This window comes from Sus scrofa, chromosome 1, assembly GCF_054392235.1.
Source record: "Sus scrofa isolate SSC_HxYL_T2T_F1_AM1 chromosome 1, Sscrofa_HxYL_maternal_Yorkshire_Landrace_v2.0, whole genome shotgun sequence".
NCBI lineage: Eukaryota > Metazoa > Chordata > Mammalia > Artiodactyla > Suidae > Sus > Sus scrofa.
This window is the reverse complement of record NC_139383.1, coordinates 1,965,179-1,991,129: the sequence shown is the minus strand read 5'-3', so window position 1 is coordinate 1,991,129 and position 25,951 is coordinate 1,965,179. Positions and strand designations below refer to the sequence as shown.

The window sequence follows — 25,951 nt, the reverse complement described above, 5'->3', positions numbered from 1 at the left end:
CAGCAGCTGGAGGCTCTAGTGTAATTGTTTCGATTGTGAAGCCAGTTTGTGGAGAAGAGTCCACTTCAACCATTTGTCTTCGAAACGTCACCGTCTCCATCTCCTTCCTGATGCCCGGGGTTAGCTTACGGTGTGACTTACAGATTATACAAAACATAAAATGCTTCTCACGTTAAAAAAATTACCTGTATATCATTTGCCCTTTTTTTTTTTTTCTTCCTTAGGGACGTGCCTGTGGCCTACGGAGGTTCCCAGGCTAGGGGTCAAATCGGAGCTGTAGCCACTGGACTGCAGCACAGCCGTAGCAACACCAGATCGGAGCCACATCTGGGACCTACACCACAGCTCACAGCAATGCTGGATCCTTAACCCACGGATCAAGGCCAGGGGTCTAACCTGCGTCCTCATGGATACGAGTTGGATTCGTTTCCACGGAGCCACAAGGGGAGCGGCCTGCCCTATGTTTTAAGTTGGCCAACTCAGTAAGAGCTCCTATAGACAACCTATGTTGTGTCTGGAAACGAATACGGTACATCAACTGTACTGTGACAATAATTCAAAAAATAAATAAACAGTTCCTACATGCTCTACATGCACCTTTGGAGAAAATTTTACTCCCAGAACAATCTTTCATTATTCTAAGTCAGAGCCTTGGCACCATTTTTTGGTGTTAGCGGTAAGGAGAGTTCTGTCTTATCAGTGAAGACTTCAATTGCCCGAGGGCCAAGGCCACGTCTAGTCACACCTTTTGCCCCAGACTCTGAGCACGAGGTCAAGCATCAGTCAGTGAACACGGGTGGAAGGGAACTAATTTGAAAGGAGAATTCTACCGCAGTCCCAGGATTTAAGAGACCGAATCTGTCCAAACTTTACAAACGAATACAAGAAGACAGTGCCTTCTGCCTCCTGGGGGTTTGCAGGCATAGGCGACTGCCCCCCCACCCCCAGAGGGCCACATAGCACCCAGGGCCCTTAGGTCACGGGCACGGGGCGTCCTCAGCCCTGCTCAGCCCCCGCCCCATCCCAGCCTCACTTCCCAGCCCCCCTTGGAGGGTCGGGAGTCCGCACCAGACATTCGCTGTGGCCCAGGCCTGAGGGCTGGGCTGCCTCCTGCCTCTCCCGGCCCCTCCCAGCCCCCTCGCAAAGCCCCCCCGCCTGCCCTTCCTCTCCTGCCCCCCCCCCGCCCCCGCCCACGCCGCTCCAGACTTACTTCTGGGAGAAGACTGTTCTCTCCTGCATCACAGCCGTTTAGAGTCCCCGGGAGACCGCCTCTCCCCGGCATCCCTCACTTCTGGCAGCCCTTGGCTGTCCAATGGCTGTTCAGGTGAACTCAGGACAAGCCCCCCACTGACAATGGGCTGCATCTAAGCTCGGCTCCGCCCTTTGGTAATGTCTGTGACAGAAAACGCTTGTCCCTATCTGTCCTTGTGCAGCGACAACGCCCCACAGAGTGGGCTACACGTATTTCCCGGACTGACAGCCGGCTGGAGCACACCCACCCCCGCCCCCCGAGGGCAGGCGCAGGGGACAGAATGACAGGACGCATCCTCACTGTTCCTGGTGGCCCTGGCCTCTGCTGCCGGGGTGGGTGTGACGTCCAGAGGTTGGTCCCCGAGCCGGCTTGCTCACCTCGAGCCTGGCTGCCTGGGCAGCCCCGAGCAGGGTGGGCTCAGCGTGGAACCCAGTGAGGGGCACAGGGCCCAGGCTGCCCCCTGTCCCCTAATGTTGCAGCCGCTCTCCTCACAAGGGGCTCTGGACCCCGCCAGGCTGTGGACGCCAGCATCCCTTCTCCATGCTCAGGAGGGCTTTCCTCCTTCCAGAAGGCCCCTCGTGGCCAAGGGCTCAGCAGCCCTGTCAACTAAGCCCCGAGGACTCAGAAGAGAAGCCGGGGGCTCCCCTGCAGCCTCCTGGGGTCTCCTTGAACTTCGCCCGAGTGGGACCTCAGAACATGTTATTTCTACATAAAAACAGTTGAGTCTCCAAAATGAACCTTTTTTACTTGTTTAAGCCGTATTTATACCAGAGACCGAGTGGGACCCACTGTCCAGCGTGGGCTGAAGGCTGCCCCCAGGGTCTCGCCCCGTTTTCCTGGGCCCGTGGGCCACGCCCGTGGCCTTCACGGCCTTGACCCAAGAGAACCGCGGGGCGTTTCAAAGCAGGAGCCTCACCCTGGAATCTCCGCTCTCAGCCCTTAGGGCTCTGGGGTGGTGTTACCCCTGTTGACTTTTGTTTAAAGTTTCCCGCCACCTACTTAATTATAGACACTGTTACAGCTGCTCGGGACCAGTAACTGGCTTCATGTGATGGTAAAAACTGCAGGACTCAAGGGCTGGAGACTGAACCATCGCAAGGTTCTAATTAGCACACCAGGAATAAAAGCCATACGCGGAGTGTCGCCTAGGAGGCGTTCTTCATTTTCGGTTTCCCACGTTCCCTCGTTAATCATGTATTGTTGATCCTCCAGCCACACATGCTGGTAAATTTTGTAAAAACGAGGCGGAATTAAGTCTTCAGACGGGGCAAACAGAGGGCGTGTTTGGCAAGGACTCAGCGCCGTGCGCAGCGCAGCAGAGAGGCGATCCCGACTCAGCGAGGGCGTGTGGGCCCACGTGGCCTCTGAACACTTGACACATCCTGAATTTGTTCAACAATGTAAATTTTTCCTTCGAGTCGAGGTGGTCGCCTGGGCTTCCAAGTCTTCAAGCTTAGCCTCGGCCTGGGTGTCTGGGCTCCGAAGGGAGGGGGCTGCCTAAGTGGGGGCGGCCTGGACGGGCTCCCGGACAAGGAGGACCACGCGGGGAGCCCTGACCTGAGGGTGACCATCGGTGTTTTCCAGAGTGAGCAAACTCGTTCCTCCAAACTCTTTCTTTTCCACGTTCAGCCTCCTTAGGATGGCTTTTCTGAATTTCCGTCTGGCTTCAGTTCTCTCTGTGGCTTGAGTTCTCCACGGATCCCAGGCCTCCTCAGACATGGAAAGGCTTAGGGGTGGCTCGGTGGACACCGACCGCACACATTTTGGATTTGCGGTCAGAACCGCGGCTCAGAGGTGCATCGCGCACACGGCCGTGCTGATCCAGGACCACCGCCCACGGCCGAAGCCCACCAGTGACGTGGCCCTCAGGAGCGCACGCTATTTACAGCGTCCGTCTAAGCTCAGCTTCAAGTGCGGATGCCTGCTCTTTGCACCAGACACTCGCAACTTTCACATCTCCTCCGATAGGCTCCTGAGGAAGCTGGGCGCACTGTGACGTTGAAATCTAGAACGTTGGTGGAGACCCATGATAGAATCTTCACGCTTACGCCCCAGTCCCACCCCAAGACCCACGCCCCAGGGGGCCGATAGAAAGAGAATCCCATCTACCAGGCCCGAGGGAGGAGACGGGAAACCGCGTGGTCACGGGACCCGGGAAGTCTTTCCCGGCCCCAAAGATCTCCCCAGGCAGCGACCAGGCCACGGACACTTTGCCAGTTAACGTTCACTGAAAACCGAAGCTCACACAGCCCCTGGTCCCCTGGAAGGATGGGAGGTATTTGCTCACAATGGGCTTGTACATACAACCATTGTCCCTTGGTACTGCTAGAAGGATGTACACGAGCCAGGTATTTTCATGATAAACACTTGAGAGAGACACGGGTAAGTATGTGCGTGAAGTGGATCTATGGTGTTGGGGGCTGATGCCCTTGGAGGAAGTGACGGGCATGGGTCCCCAGGGGGACCCAAGCGGGTTGCGGTCCGGGCTCTGCAGTGTCACTCTCTCAGCTGTCCTCCTGCATCTCACTGGTCACTTTTCTCCCAGCTCCTCCTCCTCTTCCTGACATCCAAAGCCTGGAAAGTGCAAGGATTCAGACCCCAGAACTTCGCTTTCCTCCGCTCAGAGCAGAGAAGAATGATTTTCTTTCAAATTCCTAGATACAAGGCTCTTCCTCCCAAAGCAGCCTGGTAGGGAAGCTTTGGGAGGCTTGTTTTGTTCTTGTAAGGAAATGGAGGAGAAGAGATGAAGGAGCGCTGCCCTGAGAGTCAGACTGATGCGCTAAAGGCGTAACGAGCTGGCACTGAGCCGGAGGAGGTGGGCGGGAGCGTCACCTGGCGGGAGCATCTCTCTGGCAGTGCAGGTGAGTGACTGCCCCTTGCGCGCCGCTGTTCTGCCTGCCCCTCCCGCCAGGGGGCGCCGTGACACCTTCCTTCCGGCTTCGCGCCGCGCTGCGCGGTCCGGTGCCCGCGTGTCAGGACACGCGGTCCTCACCTCCTAGAGACCCTTCAGGGTGCTGAGTCCCAACGGGAGGAAAGGACAAGGAGGAAAACTACCCAACTGCTGCTCCGGACCCAGACTCCTTCAGCTGTGGGATCTGACTGCTTTCCCACCGTCACGCTTGGGAGGGGACAGGCAGGGGACAGATCCATTCTCAGAAGAGCTTCCAGGGCCAGCGTGGGAGGAAGGGCGCCTGACTGCCTGATCCAGCCAGGTTGCTGCCTCGGGGGAGCAGGGCAGTTTTAAAAGGTTTCCCATCTAAAGTGAATTTTGAGCGCAAAATTTAGCCCAGCAGGAGGAAAGGAATATTTTTTTTTTGTCTTTTGTCTTTGTTGTTGTTGTTGTTGTTATTGTTGCTATTTCTTTGGGCTGCTCCCGCGGCATATGGAGGTTCCCAGGCTAGGGGTTGAATCGGAGCTGTAGCCACCGGCCTACGCCAGAGCCACAGCAACGCGGGATCCGAGCCGCGTCTGCAACCTACACCACAGCTCACGGCAACGCCGGATCGTTAACCCACTGAGGAAGACCAGGGACCGAACCCGCAACCTCATGGTTCCTAGTCGGATTCGTTAACCACTGCGCCACGACGGGAACTCCGGAAAGGAATTTTGATGACTGCAAAGATGCAGAAATGTAAGGTAAATTTATACTATATTTTTGGGGAAAAAGAACGAGGGGCCAGGATGAGACAGGACCAAATCGCGGAGGGTCCTGTGTGCTGGGCTAAGGAGTCGAGTTTCACCCTGAAAGAAAGTGACCGTCACTGGTGGATTATGAGGACATGAGGAGCAGAAGCAGCATGTGATTCTGACACTTGAAAGGCTGGTGTTGGGTTGTGAACCATCGGAGACCACAGAGAGAGGGGCTGGGAGGTTTCCCCCCAGCGAAGCCAGCGGGGGCTGGTGACAGGCGGGAGGAGCTGGCCGGGCAGCTGGGTGGTGCTCAGGGCGGCTCCTCAGGGGAGAGGGTGGGTGCTGGGCACAGAGGCGTGGTCGGGGGGCTGGTGAGAGAGAGCCGGGCCTGGAGCCCCCGAGGTCAGGAGCCCTGTCTGAGGAGCAGCACAAGGGTCCATCTCAGTGGCCAAGCCACCAGGGGAGGGGGTGGAGAGGGGCTGGCGTGGGATGCGGAAGGGTCACTGTCCACGTCCGGGACTTGGCGGAGTTTGCGGCCGGGAAATCTGAGGACACCCTCGGCCGAGGTGTTGGCGCCCAGGAGCTCCGGGCAGAGCAGTGCGACAGTGATTGGCTTCGGCCTGGCCCTCCGCTTGGTTCTTTGGCTAAACGGGGGTGGAACTGTTGTTATTTTTATGTTGTTTCCTGGCCTCCAAGGGGCAGTGACAGCATGAGATGTCACTTGTCATGAGCTGCGATAACAACAATAATAAATGGTATTTAATGCCAGAAATTCTTTCTGAAAATGTACTTCATATGCCATTAATTGGTGAAGCGAGCCAGCTGCTGCAGGAGCAGAGAAATCACATGTCAGGATCTGGGCTGGACTCGCACTGGCTGCACATTCAAATACTTTAAAAATGCTGATGCCCAGGCTCCACCCCAGGCTGGACGGCTGGGTCAGAGGTCAGAGAAAACAAATGCCCGCCAGCCGTGAGGACAGAACCAGGCAGTGGTCTTGCAGAGAAAGCGGTCAAGGGCCCCAGGCGGTGGCGGGGGCTCCCCTGCAGCGTACAGGCCGTTTCCCAACAGGACACGCCCCAAAACGGACAGCTGGTTACCCCGATGCTTAGCCGGGCCTCTGGGGCGGGCAGGCACTGGCCATGGATGTGTCCTGGCTGCTCTGCGTGCAAAGCCTCACCCGACCACAGCCCCGAGGACCGAGACGGGCCCTGGAGCTGTGACAGAGCTGGAGAGACAGCTTTGCAGGGAGGTTGCTATGCCACGTGCTTTAACTCTGATGTCTGAAGGAGAGAACCAGGCGGCTTGGGCCCCGAGGACTGGCGGGGAGGCACTTTGATGAAGCAGCTCAGGGAGGCGGGAGGTGGGAGATGGACTGGATGATGGGGAGAGAGGCGGGGCCTGAAAGGGGTTGAGTGGCTGGGGGAGCAGGTGCGGGGGGTGGGGAGGGGCTTTGAGAGAGTGTCTGGAGGGGCCTGGAGGTGGGCTCCAGGTGCAGAGAAGGTGTGACCTGGGCTGGAAAGGGCCTCCGTCTGTCAGAGCAGCTCCCCGGGCTCCTCCGAGCTCCCCCTCCAGCCACGTCAATACCCCTTTATGGTTTAGGACCTAAAAAATTATTCTTTTAGTTTAGTTTTCTCTTTAGGGCGGCCCACGAGGCCTATGGAAGTTCCCAAGCTGGGGGTCAAATTGGAGCTGCAGCTGCCGGCCAAACCACATCCACAGCCACAGCCACAGCCACGCGGGATCCGAGCCCCCTCTGTGACCCACCCCACAGCTCACCGCAAGGCTGGGTCCTTAAGACCCTGAGGGAGGCCAGGGGTCGAACCCCCATCCTCAGGGGGAGAACGTCAGGGTCTTAGCCCGCTGAGCCACAGCAGGAACTCCGGATTATTCTCTTTTCAAACACGGGCAGGCCTCCTCTTCTCCAGCAATGACTAGGAAGGGCTCTGCGATCCTTTTCACCCGCTTGGCTGCCGGGGCCCCTGCAGGACCGTGTGGAAAGTGGAGGAAATGCCGGCAGCCGCAAGCCCAGGTTGCTGTCGCGCTCGCCTTCCCTTTGTCTGCGTCTAACTTTGTCGTCTCTCCCGTTAACGTTCCACTTTCCATAAGCCTCTAGTTTTTAGGAAACGTTTAAATAACTCGTTGTGATGTGCACTCATTTCCTTATAGGTTTAAAATCTCGCCCACATTAATTACTCTGAGCAAGCAGTAAAATCTGCGTTTGCTCCTGAGCCCTGGGAGGTGGCCCGAGAGGTTTACGACTGCTGGAGCCAACCCAGCGGAGCAGCTGAGACTAGCAGCACCTCCGCTGGCGTTCAGAGGTGGACAAAGCGCTCTAACCTGGGGTGCGGGGCTCCTCCTCCTCAGCCCGCCCGGCCGTGTTTCGTGATAAGAAGCCTCCGTCTGAACCGTCCCTTATGAAGCGGGAATCTTCCCTTGGAGCAAATGGAATTCTAAGAGCAAGAAAAATTCACCTGCTCTCTGCCACAGTTCAGCCTTCCCAGGGCAGGGCTTCCGTGATGGGGGAGCCGCCCCTCAGCCCTCGGCCGCCCCCTCCACCCAAGTGGAGACCAGAGACCTGAGGATTCTGCCTCTGCCCGCGCACCAGGGCACACGCCCGAGTTCAAGGCCCCTCGTTCTTGAGTGTCTGCTGGGTCATCAGCAGGAGCCCTGGGGGCGGAGGACCCCCAGCACTAGCACCAGGCTCTGAGGGACCATCCTGAGCACCTAGCCAGGGCCTTCGAAGCCAGGCTGTCCAGGCCGCGCAGCTCAGGCTGGCACTAGCTGCACGGAGCCCGCCTCAGGTCAAGCCTGTGCTGGTGGCCATGGAGGCCACCTCCGCAGCCTCCCCTGAATCAAATAAATAAAGTAAACCCAGGAGGCTTGCAGTGTCCCGGTCTCTGGGCTGTGATCTGGGGACACAGTTGGACACGTCCTTGCACAGGTGTCGCCAGGCTCCGGCCCTGGGTCCTTCCTGCTGGCCCCTCAGCCCTGGGCACACTCCTGCAGTCCTAGGAGACCGGCCCTGAGGGGTCGGGGAGGTCCTATCTGTGACCGCTGGGAGGTGGCCCAGGGCCTCCTGGGAAGGGCCGCAGGTCCCAGCTAGGACGGGGCCTCTCAGGTTCATGGGCTCTGGGCTGAGTGATCGAAGCTCAGTTCTGACTCGGGCTGCGTCCAGGGCCCCACAGGGTTTATTTACGGAATCCTGACCCTCCAGGCTGGTGGGCACATGCCAGCCTCCCTTGGTGAAGGCCTCCTACGCAGGTGTGCCCAGAGCATTGACCTGAGCCCCGCGTTGTGGGTCGTCCACATGGGCACCTCCTACAAACCTGCAGCATCAGGGGCTGGCAGGACGGGCAGGACGGCAGGAGGGGAAAAAGAGTGTCACAAAATTTCAAGAATGCAGAGGCTCGGTTTTGTTGGTTACCGAAAAGTCCCAGAAGCTACAGATCATTTGGATTTAGGAAGATGAAAGAGACCAGCTAGAAGCCTAAGAGCAGAGACCGCAAGGAAAGAAGCAGGAGGTTAAGAGAAATACTGGACAGTTAGTTGACTTGGGCTGAAATGGATGTACGGCTGGAGGCAGCCAGGACGAAATCACCAAGTCCTGGGAGGTCGTGGTCCCTTCAGACCGTGACCTTGACATGGGGGAGCCTCGGAAGGGGCGGAGCTGCGGCATGGGGGGCGGGGTGGGGCGGAGGGAGGGTCTGGCCCCCGCAGGAAGGATGGGAAGTTAGGGAGCAGAGAGAGACGGAGGGGGCAGGTTTGTGCCGGGCCTGGAGTGAACGAGTGGAGAAGGCCCAGGGATGGACCGAGTTTCATGGCGAGGCCATGAATGGGTTCATCGTTCTTCTTGTTTGGTTTTCTGGCCGCCGCGAGCAGCAGCTTGTTGCAGGATCTCGGTTCCCAGAGCAGGGATTGAACCCAAGCCATAGCTGTGAAAGCACTGCATCCTAACCACTAGACCACCGGGGAACTCCCCACTATTCTTCACATTACTGGTACACAATAATTCAACAAACGTGGCTCACCACTCAGCACACCGGACGTGGGAGGGCTTTAGATCCGGCAGGGGAGATGCTCACACGAAAACCCAAGGTCAGAAGGTGTGTGTCCCCCTGGCCGGAAGCACAGCCCGGATTGGCTGGATGGCAGGGGCTGAGGGCAGGAAGGCGTTCAAGGTCCAGGAAGCACATGAGCAAAGCCCTTGAGAGGGGCTGGCCGCCTCCTGGGGGGCCTGAGAGGGGCTGGCCGCCTCCTGGGGGGCCTGAGAGGGGTTGGCCGCCTCCTGGGGAGCCTGGGCCGGGCTGAAGGACTTACCTCGGAAAAATGAAGCCTGGGAAGGGTCTAAACAGGAGTCTGACAGGTTTGCTTTGGGGCTGGAGGAGGGCCGGGTGGGGCGGGGGCTGCCCGGGGACATGCGGGCATCTCCTCAGGACCCGAGGAAAGAGGCCTTGGAGAAGATCTTGGACCGAGGAGGACGAGCGGGGTGAAAGGAGAAAAGAGAAAACCCAGGGAACGCTGTCCAAGAGGGGCCAGGGGCGGTGGGGCCTCAGGAAACGGCTGGGCTCCGGGCTCCGAGAAAGGCCGTGACCCCGTTACCAGGTGCTCCTGGGCCTCTGAGGAGGAGGAGGAGAAATAGGAAAGACTGGGGGATGCAGGTGCCGCTGGCCAGGTGGGCAGGGCCTGGACAGATGGGCCTGCTACCAGGTCATGGTGTTGCTGGCCTGTTGGGTCGTCTCCTGTTAGGAATTATTTTTGTCATCTTCCAAGATCTGCAAAATGCTAATTTGATAATTTGATGACTTTTATGTGTGATCGAGGAGTACTTAAAATAATAGCATTTGGACAAGAGTTAAGTCCATGATATAATTGCATTTATTTAAAAATTTATAAACTCCAGGAGGCTGTCACGGACTTTCCTGGATGTCAGCTGACCTTTCCGTAAAATGACAGTGTTGGGACCGCATTTTAGAAGCAGCCTTCTGATTCCAGGAGCCACCACAACAAGAGCATGAGTCACTGACCCCACGAAGCTAGGCAAGTTCTCACTGGCTGGCTGTACCCTCGGCTGCTTCTTCGGTATCTGAAATCCACTGATTCCTCAGGTGTCTTCTCGATTTCTGCGGATGGGATGGTGGGCTGAAAAACGCAGTGGCACGGGACAGAAACGTCGCATAGAAAGGAAATTTCGTTGAAGTGGCTGTGAAGAATCAGCTGTAAACTCTGCCACGTCTCAGGTCAAAGCCCCGAGGATACGCGCTGGGGTCCTGGACCTGGGAGTCTGCTCCGTCACATTTTCGTCTGCGTTTCTTCCGCCTCTCGTAGTCTGGGCTGCCCCGGGGCGAGCGGCCTGGCCGCCTTCCGGGCCTCCAGGTACTCGACGGTTCCATAGGCCGCCATGGCCAGACTCAGGACGGCCAGGAGGATGTAGAGCTTGACGCTGACGCAGAGGAAGGTGCTGTAGCCGAAGGCGACGACGAAGCCCAGGGCCTCCCACAGGCGGTAGGTGGCGAAGGCCGCCTCCTTGTTCTTCTCAAACAGAACCCCGAAGAGAGCTGCAGGGGAGGGGGGGATGCGGCAAATGCGCTGGAACCCCTCCCGGTGCTGCAGGGAAGGGTGCAGCTCCCACACCCACTCCCCCTGAAGCCAGGACCTTCCTACGTATTTATTAAAAAACAAAAAAAATTTTTTTACACTTTAGGAGGCTGTGGATGGAGCTGCCAACCGTCCCTCACCCCAGGGTTACTTAATGACTTTTTGAATTGCACGGGGCCTGGGATCGAACCCGAGCCACAGCAACAAGAAGCCAAATCCTTAACTGCTAGGCCACCGGGGAACTCCAGGAAAATAGGAGGCTTCCACGGTGAGGACGTCAGCAAGTGAGCTACATCTTCCAGCCGGGAGGAGCCAGCCTCCTCTGCTAAGAACCAGAACTGATCAAAGAGCCCTGGCGGGAGGGGGGTTGCGGCCCAGCCCCGCGCTTCGCAGGTCGCAAGAGCAAGGCAGAGAGACGCGCTCGGCTTGTGTGGACGAGGGGAGAGGCCCGCGCCCAGGGTCGGGAGGTGAAGGCAGAGGAGGGCAGCGTTTTCCGGAGCAGGACGTTCGTGCCCGCACGCGGGGCACGTGTGCAGTGTGGATGTGGGGATTCGGTCTGAGATCTGGGGCCTCCCACCCCAAGACTTTAGGGTAAGAGTGCCCAGCCTGGCCAGGTTTAACCCTAAACCTTCTGGGGCCCCAGAGCCCTAAATGCCAGATGGAGAACTTGACATCCTCTGAGTCTGATTCTAAAACTTGGCCCCTGTAGGGAAGCAGCCTGCGAATTCAAAATCACTCGGGGTTTGGGAGGCAGGAGGGAGGGAGGGCCGGGGAGCCAGCTGTGCTTCTGGACAAACAACAGGGACAGAGGGAAGGCCCCTCCCTGTCCCCGTTCCCCTCCCCCACAGCTGCATCCAGGAGAGGCTGGATCCGAGCCGGCAGAGGGAAACCTGGGGGAACCCACTTGCCCCCATTGGGCATATGACCCAGTCTGGGGAGGAGATGCCAGCCAGTCGTAACTAAACAAAGTCTGGCTTTTTGAGAAATTATGATCTATTTGCTATTTTAATCCAAACATAAAGAAAGCAACATGTGAACTGAGTCAAATTCCAACAGTTACGGACAAGGTGGGCAGAGGGGAAGACATTGAAGAGAAAAAATGGTTCAACGATTCTGAAATCACAGGTACGCTCGGGTGGACCAAGTGAGTTGTGTGGTACACAGAGCAGAGACCAGGTTCGCACCGGCAAAGGAAGAAGTTCCAGGTCAGCAGTGCTGGTGGGCGGGGGATGGGGCTGGAATGAACCTGCGGTGCTCGGACACCAGCGTGAGCGTGAGCTCCTCTTTGTCTAATGGATGGATGGATGGATGGAGGGATGGACAGAGGGGTGGATGGACAGAGACGTGTGTGTGTACACGGGCCAGCATGCACAGGGACAACTCGTCACTCTGCCCCAGGGAGGGCTGGACGCCATGTCGTCTCGGGAGCTGGGAGCCTGCCCAGCACTCAGATCTTGCTTCCGAATGTCACTCTCCAGTAATATGCACTCACCGTCCCTGGAGAAATGGCTAATCCAGGGCCAGTACAGGACAGTGACCAGATGAGCCTAAGCTATTCTGGAGCGCCTTAAAGTAAACAGGTGCTTTACTAAAAAAAAAAAAAAGAAAAAATTGAGAGTTCCCATCATGGCACAGAGGAAACGAATCCGACGAGGAACCATGAGGTTGTGGGTTCCATCCTTGGCCTCGCTCAGTGGGTTAAGGATCCGGTGTTGCTGTGAGCTGTGGGGTAAGCTGCAGACAGGCTCAGATCTGGTGCTGCTGTGGCTGTGGCGTAGGCTGGCAGCTGTAGCTCCGATGAGACTCTTGCCCTGGGAACCTTCATATGCCGCAGGTGCAGCCCTAAAAAAGGACAAAAAGGCAAAAAAAAAAAAAAAAAAAAATAGATGGAGAGTGTCACAAGGACGCAGGTGCCATCGTGCAGGATCCCAGTGGCCAAAGCTGGGACAACTGGAGCAATGTGATACACGAGGTGGCATTTAGCTTGTGGCCCAAAGGACGCAGTGCACACCTGAGCCCATGTGATGGAGCTGAATTCTTGAGTCAGGAGCTGAGTACCCTGGGGAGAAGCTGTACGTATTCCCTGTGGAAGAATGATGCTTGGCGCACACATGGCTCCTCTTCCGGGAGGTGGGATTGGTTATAGGACCCTAGACTGTAGGCGCGGTGACAGGCTTCCAAAGGCTTGACGGTGGAGAGGGAAGGGTGCCGTGGTGTGGGAGGAGTCGGACAGACCGAAGGTGGACCTGGGACCAGGACCCACACCTGCGACCAGGTGTGTGCTGTCAGGGACCCCGTGACCCGGTGATGAGAAGGACGGGTCACTCTGCGTCCTCCTCCCCCAAACCCATAACCGGCCCCATCGCCGGGAAGCCTCAGAGGAGCCCAGATCAAGGGTTGATTTACAAAGCACCTACCGGTGTTCTCCCAAAGCTCAAGGTCATCCATACGGAGAGGAACGGAAGCTGGCACAGACCAGGCGAGGGACATGAGACGATGTGTGGTATGGGGCCTGGGGGGCTGGAGCACAGGAAGGGTGGTGGGAGGAAGCTGAAGGCGCTGAATAAGGTCCAAAGGCTTGTTAGGTACCAACGCTAATGTGTTGTTTTGACAAACGCGCCGTGGTTTTGTGAGATGTTCCCACTGAGGGAAAGAGAGGGCATGGTGCCTGGGAGCTCTGTCCTGTGCTACAGCCTCCCTGCCGATCTAAGGTTATTCCAAAATAAAAAGATGAGTTAAAAAAGAAGACAGCCTGCTCCCAGCCTGACCCGGGGGAGAAGGGACCGTATGCTGATCCTTGACCTCGGAGGACAGGACGCAGACAAGTCCTGTTTGATTGGAAAAGACAGGATACACGAACCACGCCTGGGAGGGAAGCCAGATGGTCTGAGTTTATCAACCCCAAACAGCCCCTTTGGAGCTGACAGGGCAAAAGAGTATTTTCAGACCAGACACTCCAAATCTCAGACGCGGGCCCTGGCGCGCAAGGGTTGCCATGGCAACCGCCCATCTTTCAGGAACTGTCCTCAGGGATAAACAGAAAGCAGCCCAGAACAGCAGCTCCCACGGCTGGTGGGATCCCGGGTCTCGGTGGGAAAACAGCGCCGTTCAAGCCGAATTCGGCCCCCAGAAGGCGGGGCCCGGATGGTTCCAGCACTGGGTTTGCCTCTATATTGGACAACCGTCGCAATCAGTTTTTAAATTGAGACGCGATGATTGAAAAGGAGGGTTATAGACTGTCCTGAATTGTATTCAGTCTCATTATCTAGGGAAGCAGACGGCTCACGGATTGTCTTAAAAGAGACGCAGTCATGGAGAACAGGGTTAGAAATCCAACCTGCGACTGAAAAAGCAAAAACAAGACACCGCTGGACTTGGGAGGTGGCGAAACTACACGAAATCTCCAGCTTTTAAGAATAGAGACGGTTTGGGTGTGCCGCGCAGGAGGGTGGCGAGCCCCACGGAGCCCGGAGGAGCCGCCTGTTGGGAACTTGCTCATCAGAACCTCCCTCCTAAACAAGACGACTGCGAGCTGGACGCCACAGGAAATTCTCAGGTCATGCGTGAAAAGAACAATTTTCTCCAACAACCAACTTTACTTGAAAAAAAAATGCCTTTTCATCTGAACAAAACGACGGAACTAATTCATTTAAAATGGACATTTCTTACTCAAAAAGGCCTTTAGCCAAGTTATTCATCAGACCTCACATACTGCTGTTCACACATTTTTTTTTTTTTTTCCTTTTCCAGGCGGCACCCACAGCACACAGACGTTCCTCGGCTAGGGGTTGATTCGGAGCCACAGCTGCCCGCCTGCACCACGGCCACAACCACGCCAGATCGGAGCCACACCTGTGACCCACACCGCAGATCATGGCAACGCTGGATCCCTGACCCACTGAGCGAGGCCAGGGATGGAACCCACATCCTCACAGATACTAGGTGGATTCTTTTTTTTTTTTTTTTTGTCTTTTGTCTTTTTTTGTTGTTGTTGTTATTGTTGCTATTTCTTGGGCCGCTCCCACGGCACATGGAGGTTCCCAGGCTAGGGGTTGAATCGGAGCTGTAGCCACCGGCCTACGCCAGAGCCACAGCAACGCGGGATCCGAGCCGCGTCTGCAACCTACACCACAGCTCACGGCAACGCCGGATCCTTAACCCACTGAGCAAGGGCAGGGATCGAACCCGCAACCTCATGGTTCCTAGTTGGATTCGTTAACCACTGCGCCACGACGGGAACTCCACTAGGTGGATTCTTAACCTGCTGAGCCACAGTGGGAGCTCCCTGTTTGCACAATTTTGACAAAGGCTCTGCCTGACAGTTTTGTGTCCAAGAAAGGGGAGAGTTAAAGCGATTAATCCCATTTCAGGGAGAAAGAAAACCAGACACTTTTACTGCAATCCTTTAAATCAGCTGGGGATGTGTTAACACGGCGTACGGCGTGCTTATCCCAGTTCCGTACCTGACTTCTCACGTGTAAATACTTTCTAAAATTCCTTCCCCCTCCACAGAGCGTGGGCGTCCTCTCCTGACCTCCCTGGGTGAGACGCCTGGTTTCCTACAGGGGATGCTGTGACCCGCCTCTCGTCAGGAAATCTGACCGCTAAGGAAGGTGAGAGGGCTTTGCTTCTCTCTCCTCCACCGACTCAGCATTTCTTCTGTCCAGCAGGTGCCTAGCTCGTCACTGCTTCCCCATAGGGACCTTGGTCCAAACACCAGATTATGGCACCGAGCCAAAGACGCCTTTGTCACAAAGGCCGCTGCCTCACGGAGGCAGCAGAAAGGGTTGTGAAAGCTAAACCCTTGGATTCTAAGAGCACGAGGTTGCTCAGGGGTGTTGCCTCGTGGTGCTGGCCATAGGCCAGCCACGACTAAGATGGCAAGGAGGGCGACCCTGGAGTACAGAGTCCACCCACCTGCGCCTGTTATCTTTGGGTGGGGGGATGGCGGCCGGACCTCCCGGCCCTGGGAACGCCAGCTTGGGGCTTGTTTGTGGGTTGGCTGACCCAGTTTCTAGTCCCAGCTGTCTCTCAGGTAAGGGCTGAGTGGTGGGTGGGGTCCCAGGGAATGGCTTTCTTCTCGGCCAAGTCCACCTCCGAGAGCGCAGGTGCACCTCCCCTGTCTGCAGGTTGCCACGCGCACAGACAACTCACCTCCTGGGGCTGCCATGCCCGTGCCTGGGCTGCAGATGCCACATGGGGGACTCAGGGCCCAGGGCTCCCCCCTCGGCCCTCACCCTGTCACTGTCAAGACCGCTCACTCCACAACACTCATCACCACGTCTGCCGGGCCTCCACCCCGCGCGGCCCCGCCGCGCGGCCGAGCAGCAGCCGCTCCGATGGACTCACCATTGTTCTGTGTCTGCCACACGGCGTCTGCCATGCCCCAGAGGCCGGAAAATACGAAGAAGAGGGGCAGCTGGCTGGGGTGGGGCTTCCACAGCAGCAGGGCGATGATGCAGGACAGGTGGGTCACGGCCCCTGTGACGGTGGCGGGAGAGGAGTCGTCTCAGACCCTCGGCTGCGGGATGCCGTGCCTGACCACCGTTCGCTTCCTGGCTGAAAGAGCCATTCCCTGGAACACCCCACACGGGGTTCTTCGCGGGGGTTTGGGACGTGGCATGGGTACAGGCCCAGGCCCAGGGGACTGCAGGGCACGCCTGGTGGCTGTGCGACGCTGTCTGCCTCTGGCCGCGGGGTGACACACTCTCCGTCTTGGAGCAAAGTGTCATTTTCTGGGCTGAGGAGGCCCCACATTCTGGGGGCTCAGACGGGGTCAGAGGGAATGGCTCCCTTGTTAGGAATGAGCCGTGGGCCCCCACTCACCGAGTGGGGCGTGGGGAGGGCGGGGACGGGTGTGCCTCCAGCCTGGGTGCTGGGCCTTCCAAACGGACAAGGAGGGGGCCGCTGGGGGCAGGCCTGCCTCGCTCCTTCGTCCCACTGGGTCCTAGGTCGTGGCCTCATTCTGCAGACAGCATGGTGTCCCTCGAATGTGGCAACAGCGAGGACACTCCAGGAACTGCCAGTGAGCGGGTTCCCAAGGCTGTGTGACCTTGGGCAAGTTACTACGCTTCTCTGCTCCTCAACACGAAGCAAGCTACTCGGCCCTCAGCGGGCACCGACCCAAGGTTATTGTCCTCCCTCCTTGTCACTGGGTCACCACAGACCCTCTGGACCGTGCCCGGGCCGCTGGGCAAGTGTTTCCTTAACACCCGTACTTCTCATTACTCATTCTCTCTCATTCCTCTGCTTCCCTTGAGACAAACGGAAGGCGGCGTGATCAGAGCCTCGCACACAGTCTCCTTCTGGAAGGCTCCCTGCCCCCAGCCCGACCCCGGCCTCCACCCGGCTTGGGCCTCCCTTTCAGTGCCTCTGCCCAACCCCGTCCTCACCGTGACCCTGGCACTGGTCACACTGCACTGCTGGTGCCGCCAGTGGGGCCAGACCTGCCCTCGGACAGGGTCCCCAGCGCGCCCGCGTCCACCTACCCAGCGCGAAGAGAGCGGTCCTGCCCGTGAACTTGGAGAGCTTCCCATAGAGCACCGAGCAGAGCGCGTTGACGGCCGCGAAGCAAATCATCACGTAGCCCACGAACTGGATGCCCAGGGCGCAGGTGGTGTAGGACTGGGGAGAGGCACAGACCGTGAGAGGCCCAGCCACCCCCAAGGAGGGCACCTCCTTTACGCACAAAGAGGGCAACAGCTCAGGGGTGAGGCGGGCCTCCAGCGAACAGCGTCAAGTAGCCGGGTGACCAGGCTGAGACCCACGTGCATTTCCAGGTAGTAAAAAAGCATAAATTGAAAACTAGGTCATAGGAATTCTAGTGATAACCGCGGATTTCACGGTTTTCCCTATTTTTCACTTAAAGATAAGGGCGCAGCGTGAGATGCAGGCAGGCACCACACAGCAAATGTCCCTGTGATGACTGCCGAGCAGCTTTGGTCCTTTCCCTGAAGCTGCGTCTCAAGTGACAGGTGGAGTGGTCCCCCTCCAGGCGAGCTGGACGGAACCTGGGAGCTGATGTCTCAACCACACGGGCGGCAAAGGACTCAGCGCAGCACGGGAGCCCTGAGCCCGCCTGCCCGGCCCCTCTCCTACCCGCGTGTAGTCGCCGGCGAGGAAGGCTTGCTCGAACCCGGAGTACAGAGGCAGCAGGACCAGGAGGCGCAGACGCTTGTCCCTAAAAAGCTTGAACGTCGACAGCAAAGTGGACCAAAATGGTGGTGCTTTCTTCTCTCCCTCACTTTTCTGCTGAGCATCTTTTACAGGTTCGAGAAACACAGCTGTCAGCAGGACTGCCAGGACGCCGCTCCCTGGAAGGACAGCAAGGGGACGGGCTGCTGGGACAGGACCGGAGCGCCACACCCCTGCATAGACGCACCTCCTCCTCTCCAGGTGCAGGGTGGTTTCAAATCCAGGTGTAAGGCGGTGCCAGGTGGGCGGAGCCTGACCAAAGCCCCGCCCTCCACCGTGGGCTTGGAGGTCACACTCGGTACCTCCAGCCTGCGTGTTGGTTCCCTGACTAACCTGTGATAGTCAGGCTTTCTCATGAAACCTGCCACAGCAGGTGACAGGAAACAGACATGGGGGTCGGCAGGGAGACCCCAGGTGTCCTCAGAGTCCTTAACTGGATGCTCTGTGTGTGGATCCACCACCTGGACAGTCTGTGTAGACACCCCACCTGGACAGCTCCCTTCTCCAGCCTCGGCTCACAGCAGGCCCAGGACCAGCCCCCCGTGGACAGAGGCCCAGATGCAGCCCATGGGAGGTGGGGCTTGGGTCCAGAAGCCGCATGTCCACCAGGACACAGGGGTGCGTCCAGAGTGTCCTGTGGTCCAGAACCTTCCGCAGGGTGTGGACTGGGCACAGGGCTCGTAACTGCATGGCGGGGGCAGGGCTCAGGGACCCTGGAAAGTACTCTAGGGAAAGGCGTTCTCTTCGCTTTGGTCAGTTTTCCTCCTTTCCTGTTTCATTTTTACTGTATAATTTTCTCTTGTCTTTGTGGCAACAGCCTTGCTTGAAGGAGGGAGGCTGCGAGGCCCCGCGAGGCAGTCCCCCCCGCCCCCCGTGATCCCAGCTTTACAGGCCTGCTTGGATCTCCTCTCCCTCCCGCCAGCGGATTTTCCGAGGACCAGGAACACGGATGAGGTTCCCAGGGGCCCAGGGACGCTGGGTCTGCGCTCATCTCAGGCCAAACGTTTCCAAACCGGTTGCTTTGCCCTGCCCCCCAAGTGCCGACCCGCATCCAGTGCGGGTACGTCCTGCTGGCTGTTGCTCTGACTCTCTTGACCTCACCCTCCCGACCCCCCGCTGCTCTGCACACCGTGCCCCTGGTCCATCTTTCCCTGGGTCAGTCCGCTGGCCCCTCACGGGCTTCTCGGCCCTCTGCCTCCACCCTTCCCAGTTATGTTCACACTGGAATCCAGGAGGCAGGTATGCAACCGCCCAGACTCCAGGCCCGTTGTGATGGGCCATAGTTGCTCACCCCAGTTGGCCCCCTGTCCCCTCCAGACCCTTGTCCTCGGGCCCTCTGGACACAGCTGGAACACATGTAGCCAGCCCAATGCCGTGGTCTGCCATGTCCACCACCCTTGGTCCCTGGGCACTTGGAATGTATCTGCTTGGCCTTAGGAACAGTGGTTTCAATTTAGTTAGTTAAAATTTAACTAAGCACACGGCTACTGGCGCCGATGTGAGAGGCTCCCATGCTCGCAGGGGACAGGGGACAGCAGAGGCGGCCATGCTCGGTTTCGGGGGAAGAGGCCTGAGCCGAGCCAGGCGCCCCGGGCAGGGCTTCAGCATCACGGATGTGTTGACCTGGGAGACGGTCTTTCCCACCCAGGACGGGGTCCAGCTGGCGCTCCCTGGGCTCCCCACGTGGCGCTTACCCGTGTAGATGCCCAGCAAGGTGTAGATTAGCTCCTGCGAGGGGCGGTTCGTGCTGTTGGCGGGAGCCGTGGCCATCAGGCAGTCCCTGGCCCCGCAGGACAGGAGCTGCTGCTCCGGGATGGTCCCTGTGACGTCAGAAGCAAAGGGGGCTTGAGAACACGGGTGACTTGATGGCAGGTGGGACCAAAGGAAGGACGTGCCAGTGAGAAGGAGAGAGGCCAGGCAGAAGGCAAGGCTTCCCCTCAGGTCAGTGTCACAGACGTGGGCTCTGCAGACCAAGTGCTTCTAAATGCATTTCCCCTTTTGGGCACCTGTCTGTATACTTGCCTTTTTTTTTTCTTTTTTTTTGGCCATGCCCTCCGTGTGCAGAAGCCCCCAGGCCAGGGATGGAATACAAGCCACAGCAGTGACAATGTTGGACCCTTAACCCACTGAGCCCCTGGGGAACTCCTATATACTTGGTTTTAAGCCACTCTGGACCAATGTGCAATAAATGTTGCTTCCTTGTTATATTGTGTTCCTGATGTTGTTGAAAGTTTCCCACTTTTCAGGATTAATTAAGAAATAGAGCGCATTTGACCGGGTGTAGGCCCACTAGGTTCTTTCTCAGATTCATCTGTACCCAGTTCTGTGACCCTGGGCAGCTTATTTCATATCTTCTCTGAATATCAGCTCTCTTTGCCGTTCAAAGAATGAAACTGGGAGTTCCCATCGTGGCACAGTGGAAACAGTCTGACTGGGAACCATGTGGATGTGGGTTCGATCCCTGGCCTCACTCGGTGGGTTAAGATCCAGCGTTGCCGTGGGCTGAGGTGTAGTTTGCAGATGTGGCTCAGATCTGGCGTGGCTGTGGCTGTGGTGTAGGCTGGAAGCTGTAGCTCCAATTGGACCCCTAGCCTGGGAACCTCCATGTGCCACGGGTGCGGCCCTAAAAAGACAAAAAAAAAAAAAAAAAAAAAGAATGAAATTGGAACACTCAGTGACTCTTGGTCAGACCCACGTCAGAATCTCTGAAGAGATGGGACAGAAGTCGTGGAAGAAATACTGTGTTTCCTTGTTTCCAGAACATGGATTTCATCACTTAAAATGCCCCAGGGTCCCCCGGCTGGTGAGGTAGGCGGCACGCTGGACAAGAAGGCAGCCTGGAGCCCAGAGGCACAGAAAGGCTGAGGAACCCGGCAGGGCTCTCAAAACGCCTTCCTCGCTCACACTCTGTGTCCTGGGACCAGCTTGCCCGGATGTCTTTAAAAGCAAAGCCATTCGCTCCACGTCAGGCCAGTCCTGTCAGAGGGACTGAATTTCATCCGGCTCCTGCTGGCTGACGGCAGGCGCTAAGGGCAGTAGCGAGTCGCGATGGGCATCTCTCAGCCCCCTTGTTTCCCTTCTGTGGGTGCACTTGGCTAGTGGTGACGTCACGTGAGAAAAGGGCAGAGAGACTATTATCACGGGTTCCTGAAGGTGAGGTTTTCTATGGGTCAGCAGGATGGAGGCGGGACCCAGAGGGCGAGAATCCTGGCGGTGGTCAGCAGAGTCAGAAGGTCTCCCCATTCGTAAAGTCCCTGTGAGAACCGAGATGCGGCTTTCCTCCGCCCTCGTGTCAACCCCCAGACGTCTCAGGGAGGTCAGTTAAGGGATACGTGGTCCTTTGTGTAACACTGAAACGCTGCTGGGTGGATCCGCTCAGTGGGCAGATAAGTCCATGGAGCCCGTTCTTAGTCTGGAAGGGCGGTAAGCATATGCCATGGACTCGGGTTCCACAGGCGGTGGCCCCAGGGCCCCCCAGGTCCCTTGGGGGCCAGGAGGCCAGGCTCAGAGTTGCTGGGGCCCCTAAGGACCACATGGACCCTCAGACCCACCCAGAGGTCGGGGGAAGAGCTGGGAGCCCACTGGGAGCCCGGGGACGCCACTCAGGAGGCTGAAAACCAGGCCTTGGGGCGTCGTGTGACCCCTGCTCCAGCCCCGGAGTGAGGTCTGTAGGGGAACCGGGGGCCTGAGTGGTCACCCCCCCCACTTCCTGTTACCTTGAGTGGGCTTCTGGCCGAACACCAGTGACGAGATGAGGTTGCCCCACACCCCGGACGACTGGAATATGAGGAAGAAGATGCCGAAGTACTGGTTCACCACGTCCTTGCCCGCCTGCCCTGTGCCCTCTGCGTGCCTGTTTCCCGTGACGGTGAGGTACGTGCCCTGCGCGGACCACAGCGGGGCTGCTCCCAGGCCCAGCAGGATGGAGGTGGGCACGAGCGTGTACCTGGGAAGCGAAACGTAGACCTGGCACGCTGGGTCTCTCCCGGGGGGAGGAAACCCCAAGCTGGCCCAGGGAAGCCACACTTGCGGTGGGGCTGGTCGGCTACCCATCACCCTTGCACTCAGATGAGTGAGAAAATCAGCATATTTGCGGGTTCAGGTTCATCTGCAAGAGTGAAGCTCTGTGCCGGTGCAGTTTCTTTGTGTTGGATGCAGCTGCAATGAGCTGGGCTTACAGATAAGGCTGGGCAGGTTCTAGGTCTTTCTCATAGCACTACGTTAAAAACAGTTCATCACCTATTATCTATCTATCCATCTATCTATCCGTCCATCTACCCATCCATCATCTATCCATCTGTCTATCCATCATCTGTCCATCTATCTGTCCATCCATCTATCCATCCATCCATCATCCATCCACCCATCATCCATCCATCCATCCACCCATCATCTATCCATCCATCCATTCATCATCTATCCATCCATCCATCCATCTATCTATCCATCATCTGTCCATCTATCTGTCCATCCATCTATCCATCTATCTATCCATCATCTGTCCATCTATCTGTCCATCTATCCATCCATCCATCATCCATCCACCCATCCATCCATCTATCTATCCATCATCTGTCCATCTATCCGTCCATCCATCCATCCATCCATCCATCCATCATCCATCCATCCATCATCCATCCACCATCCATCCACCCATCCATCCATCATCTGTCCATCTATCTATCCATCATCTGTCCATCTATCTGTCCATCCATCTATCCATCATCCATCCTCCATCTGTCCATCCATCTATCCATCCACCCATCCATCCATCATCTATCCATCCACCTATCCATCTCTATCTGTCCATCCATCTATCCATCTCTGTCTATCCATCTATCTATCCATTTATCCATGGACGGATGGATGGATGATCTCCCTATGGCCCTGCACCATGAGGATTCTATACCGAGCTCTGTGGTAATATGAACAAGAACCAGGCAGTACCCTTCATGGTGCAGCAGAAACAAAGCCAACTAGAATCCATGAGGATGTGGATTCAATCCCTGGCCTCAGGCTCAGTGGCTCGGGGATCTGGCATTGCTGTGAGCTGTGGTGTAGGTCACAGACTCGGCTCAGATCCCACGTTGCTGTGGCTGTGGCATAGGCTGGCAGCTGTAGCTCTGATTCTCCCCTAGCCTAGGAACTTACATGTGCCACAGGTGCGGCCCTAAAGAGAAATAAAAAAGAAAAAGAGTAAGAATCAAGTGAAGCCATCATATGAGTACATCTTGGATGATAACAGAGTGTCCCACAAAGAGATGCTTGGTAGGTGTGGGAACAGGTGCACGACTTGGTCCCCCAAGGTGCCCTGGTGCAGGGGGATGCGGGGCCTCAGGAGGGGACAGGACTGGGGATCGGGAGATGAGGGGCCCAGCTGAGGGACAGAGACGCCTTGGTGGGACCTGTGGGGAGAAGGTCACCACACTGTCCTGCCCCAGAAGCCGAGAGGGGCCTGGGGGAGCAGGGCTCCTCTGAAAGCGGGGGCGGGCAGCTCACGGGGCGTACCAGCTGGCGTGGAAGTTGCCCAGGGAGAAGGCCACGTAGCAGCACATGGAGAGGACGATGGTCCACTTGCAGCCGAGCTTCTGAATGAGCAGCGGCGGCAGGAACATGGAGGAGAGCAGCATCCCGCCGTAGAGCGTGCTGAGCGCCGTCACCCCCAGGCCCTCCTTGCTGTACAGGCTGCTCTGTGGGGACAAAACCATCCTGGTCAGAGGCCCGGCTGCCAGGTGCCCGGGTCACCCCCAAGTCCCGAGACCCCCAGCAACAGGCTTCCTGGGCCAGTGGCCGGGGAGGGGACCGCAGGGGAGGGACCCCAGGGAATCCTACACAGCGGAGTCAGCAATTCTGGAGCTTCGGAGGGAGCACAGAGCCCGCAGGGGGGGCCGGCCTGGGACAGAGGGGCCGCCTGCTCCCCGGTCCCACTGGAAGAGGCAGCCCTCTGCTCTAGGCTCCTTGGACTCGAGTTGAAGATTCAGGCTGAGCCTCAGGCAGAGCAAGGAGCTCCTGCCTGATACCATGTAAACACAAACACACATTTTCCCTGTTTTGGTCATTGTTCACGTCTAGCATGGAGGTGGGATGGGGAGGCGGGGGGGGGAGAGGGGAGGAAGAGGGGAGGGGAGGAGAAGGGGAGAGGGGAGGAGAAGGCAAGGGTTTCCCTTGGCAACCAGATGCTCCCTCGGAAGGGTCCTCTCTCCCGAATGTCTGTTTCCTCCGCCCGTGTCCAGTGCAGCCTCCCCTGGGTCACTCAGGACCGAGGGCCCGCTGTGCTCCCGGTAACTGAGCAGATGCCAGAGGAGAAAAATGGCTGGGACAGCGTCTCTTCCCTCGCCAAAGCCAGAGCCCCCAATTCAGAAAACCACCATTGTCTGCATGTCGACACCTGCGGACACTGAAATAAGAGTGTCCCCTCTCCTTTAGGGCTGAGACAGGTGTTAAAATACCCGTGGGAAAGATACACATGAGGTCGAATCGCGCACACCCAGCCAACCAGTCTAGACGATCCGAAAGCCAGGACCTTCATGCCTCCGGTCCCCCAGCAAGACAACGCCACGTAGCCAAAGATCCCACACCTGCGGCCAGGGGGCTCCGAGCCCCGACTTCCCCCACTCGCCTGTCTCCTGGAGCTGGGTCCTCACGGCAGGACCTTCTCTCCTCTTCCTCTGTGCGGCCACCTGCACCTCTGCCCATCCTCCTCCTCTTTCCACATGGGCCCCGTCTGCAAGGGCGCGTCTAGGGTCTCCAGGGGTCTTGAACGCAGGGGAACGGTCTGCCTCTGAATCTCCCTCAATGCCTTTGCCCCAAACAGGTATTTAATCATGTTCATTGATTAACTGATTAATGAAAGCCCTAACAGCCAGTCCCATGAAAATTCTAAACTCTGGTGGAAGACGGCAGCGGAATAGTCTGTTGCGAAGTGGGGGTTGCCTGGAAATCTCTGCTCAGAACGAGTTGCCTGCCGGGAGTGTGGAGGGAGAGAGCTGGCTCAGCTGGGGCCTTTTGTTTTCTTAGTATTTATGCATTGCAGTCCCTAGCATTAGAGAGCTTGCCTCTTTGTTTGTTAATGAGAAGCCAGTGGCTTCAGCCCTGGGATTTCTTTTCCGCCCCCAGCCCTGCAGCCAGGTGTCAAGGTCTCCGTTCACCGGGGTCCGGGCCAACACGGGAAGAAAGACACCTTCCATCTCCAAAGCGGGAGCCACATTTCAAAAGCAAAAGTCTCTCTTTTTTTTCATGTAAATGACCGTGTTCAACTACCTGTACTTTGCCAACCTGCAAAGCACACGCCTGAGACGTGCCGTGCCCTGCAGCTGGGATGCGGCTCACTCTGCTGGCTCAGCAAGTCCGTCCAAGCCCGACCAGCGGAGGCTTGTGCTTGGCTCTGGGGCTACAGAAGGGAAAGACAATGGCCGCCCAGCAGCGGATGGGGACAGAGCCCCAGGTGCCAGGGACACCAGCAAGCAGGCCACTGCGGAGGGCCTGTGAGTCCCGGGGGGTGGGGGGCACTCAGGGACTTTCTGCAAGGGGTGAAGGCCATGTGGGGCCTGCGGGGTGAGAAGGCGGCCAGGGACAGGCCCGGAGGTGTGAGTGGGGGATGTTTAGGACATGTGTTCACAGAGGCCCCATCCCGAGAGGAGAAGCCTCATGGGACATTCTGCCTCTTCAGCCAGAGCCCTTAAACCTTTCTGGTGAGATGAAGCTGAACAGCCTGCCGGTCTAGACCACAGGAGTCCTGGGCTCTGGACTGGGGGATGGACCAGAACGCTAAGCCCGTGGGGAGCCCCAGAAGGGGGTTGGGTAGGATGTTAACACACATCGGCTTCACTCACCAAATAGCCATCAAGTGCCTCTGTGCGCAGAGCGCTGTCTGTGCCGGGAGCTGTGGTGGTGGAGGGGTGGGTGTGGGCCTGGCATCACCCAACTCACTGGCACCGTGTGCCCACAGGGCACCTCACTCAGACCCAGCATCCAGGGTACAGGCAAGAGGAGAAGGCAAGTCACCATCTGAATAATATACAGGAGATCGTAGCTAAAACTGTGGCGCGGACAGTGGCTGCTGCAGGGGGAGGCGTGCAGGTGGGTCAGGGACCAGGGCCCGCGTGCCACCTAATCCACACCAGGCCTGCGATTCTGCAAAGGCCTGCGAGCACCTTTGCCACCGCTCTGGGGCCTGAGAACAAGGCAACCAGAGAAAGCAGGAGACGATGGAGACGGGGAGGCTCCTCCTACATCCCGGGATCCAGTCGGCCCCGAGGGCACGTCCACCCCTATCAT

General features: G+C 57.6%; 1 protein-coding gene and 2 long non-coding RNA genes across 29 annotated transcripts in view; 2 read left to right on the top strand and 1 right to left on the bottom strand.

The window, feature by feature from the left end:
• The first annotated feature begins 9,067 nt into the window (after nucleotides 1-9,067).
• On the top strand, nucleotides 9,068-17,875 carry LOC146405864 (uncharacterized). 3 transcript variants are annotated; one of them, XR_014839402.1, is made up of 6 exons: nucleotides 13,496-14,036; nucleotides 14,231-14,422; nucleotides 14,993-15,093; nucleotides 15,610-16,608; nucleotides 16,741-17,259; nucleotides 17,349-17,875. It is a non-coding gene; the product is annotated as an uncharacterized LOC146405864 (long non-coding RNA). The 3 variants fall into 3 exon arrangements; XR_014839405.1 differs by lacking the exons at nucleotides 13,496-14,036; nucleotides 16,741-17,259; nucleotides 17,349-17,875 and adding exons at nucleotides 10,587-11,071; nucleotides 11,606-11,685 and having other exon boundaries at nucleotides 15,610-15,947; XR_014839403.1 differs by lacking the exons at nucleotides 13,496-14,036; nucleotides 16,741-17,259; nucleotides 17,349-17,875 and adding an exon at nucleotides 9,068-9,248 and having other exon boundaries at nucleotides 15,610-15,835.
• The window catches only part of UNC93A (unc-93 homolog A), a 37,508-nt gene continuing 21,294 nt past the window's right edge, over nucleotides 9,738-25,951 (bottom strand). For 11 of the 25 annotated variants that reach the window (XM_085015519.1, XM_085015466.1, XM_085015476.1 and 8 more), the window contains 7 exons: nucleotides 23,183-23,364; nucleotides 21,391-21,620; nucleotides 19,369-19,494; nucleotides 17,579-17,793; nucleotides 16,969-17,104; nucleotides 15,830-15,961; nucleotides 9,738-10,542 (listed from right to left, as the gene is read on the bottom strand). In XM_085015519.1, coding sequence (XP_084871645.1) covers nucleotides 10,175-10,542; nucleotides 15,830-15,961; nucleotides 16,969-17,104; nucleotides 17,579-17,793; nucleotides 19,369-19,494; nucleotides 21,391-21,620; nucleotides 23,183-23,364 — 1,389 coding nt within the window. In that variant the 3' untranslated portion in view covers nucleotides 9,738-10,174. Of the gene's footprint in view, nucleotides 10,543-11,455; nucleotides 13,824-15,829; nucleotides 15,962-16,968; nucleotides 17,105-17,578; nucleotides 17,794-19,368; nucleotides 19,495-21,390; nucleotides 21,621-23,182; nucleotides 23,365-24,293; nucleotides 24,617-25,951 lie in introns of those variants that run through there. The other 14 variants (XM_085015551.1, XM_021085952.2, XM_021085948.2 and 11 more) reach the window with 7 other exon arrangements.
• Nucleotides 18,144-19,879, top strand: LOC146405863 (uncharacterized). Its single transcript, XR_014839406.1, has 4 exons — nucleotides 18,144-18,292; nucleotides 18,492-18,734; nucleotides 19,323-19,615; nucleotides 19,739-19,879. It is a non-coding gene; the product is annotated as an uncharacterized LOC146405863 (long non-coding RNA).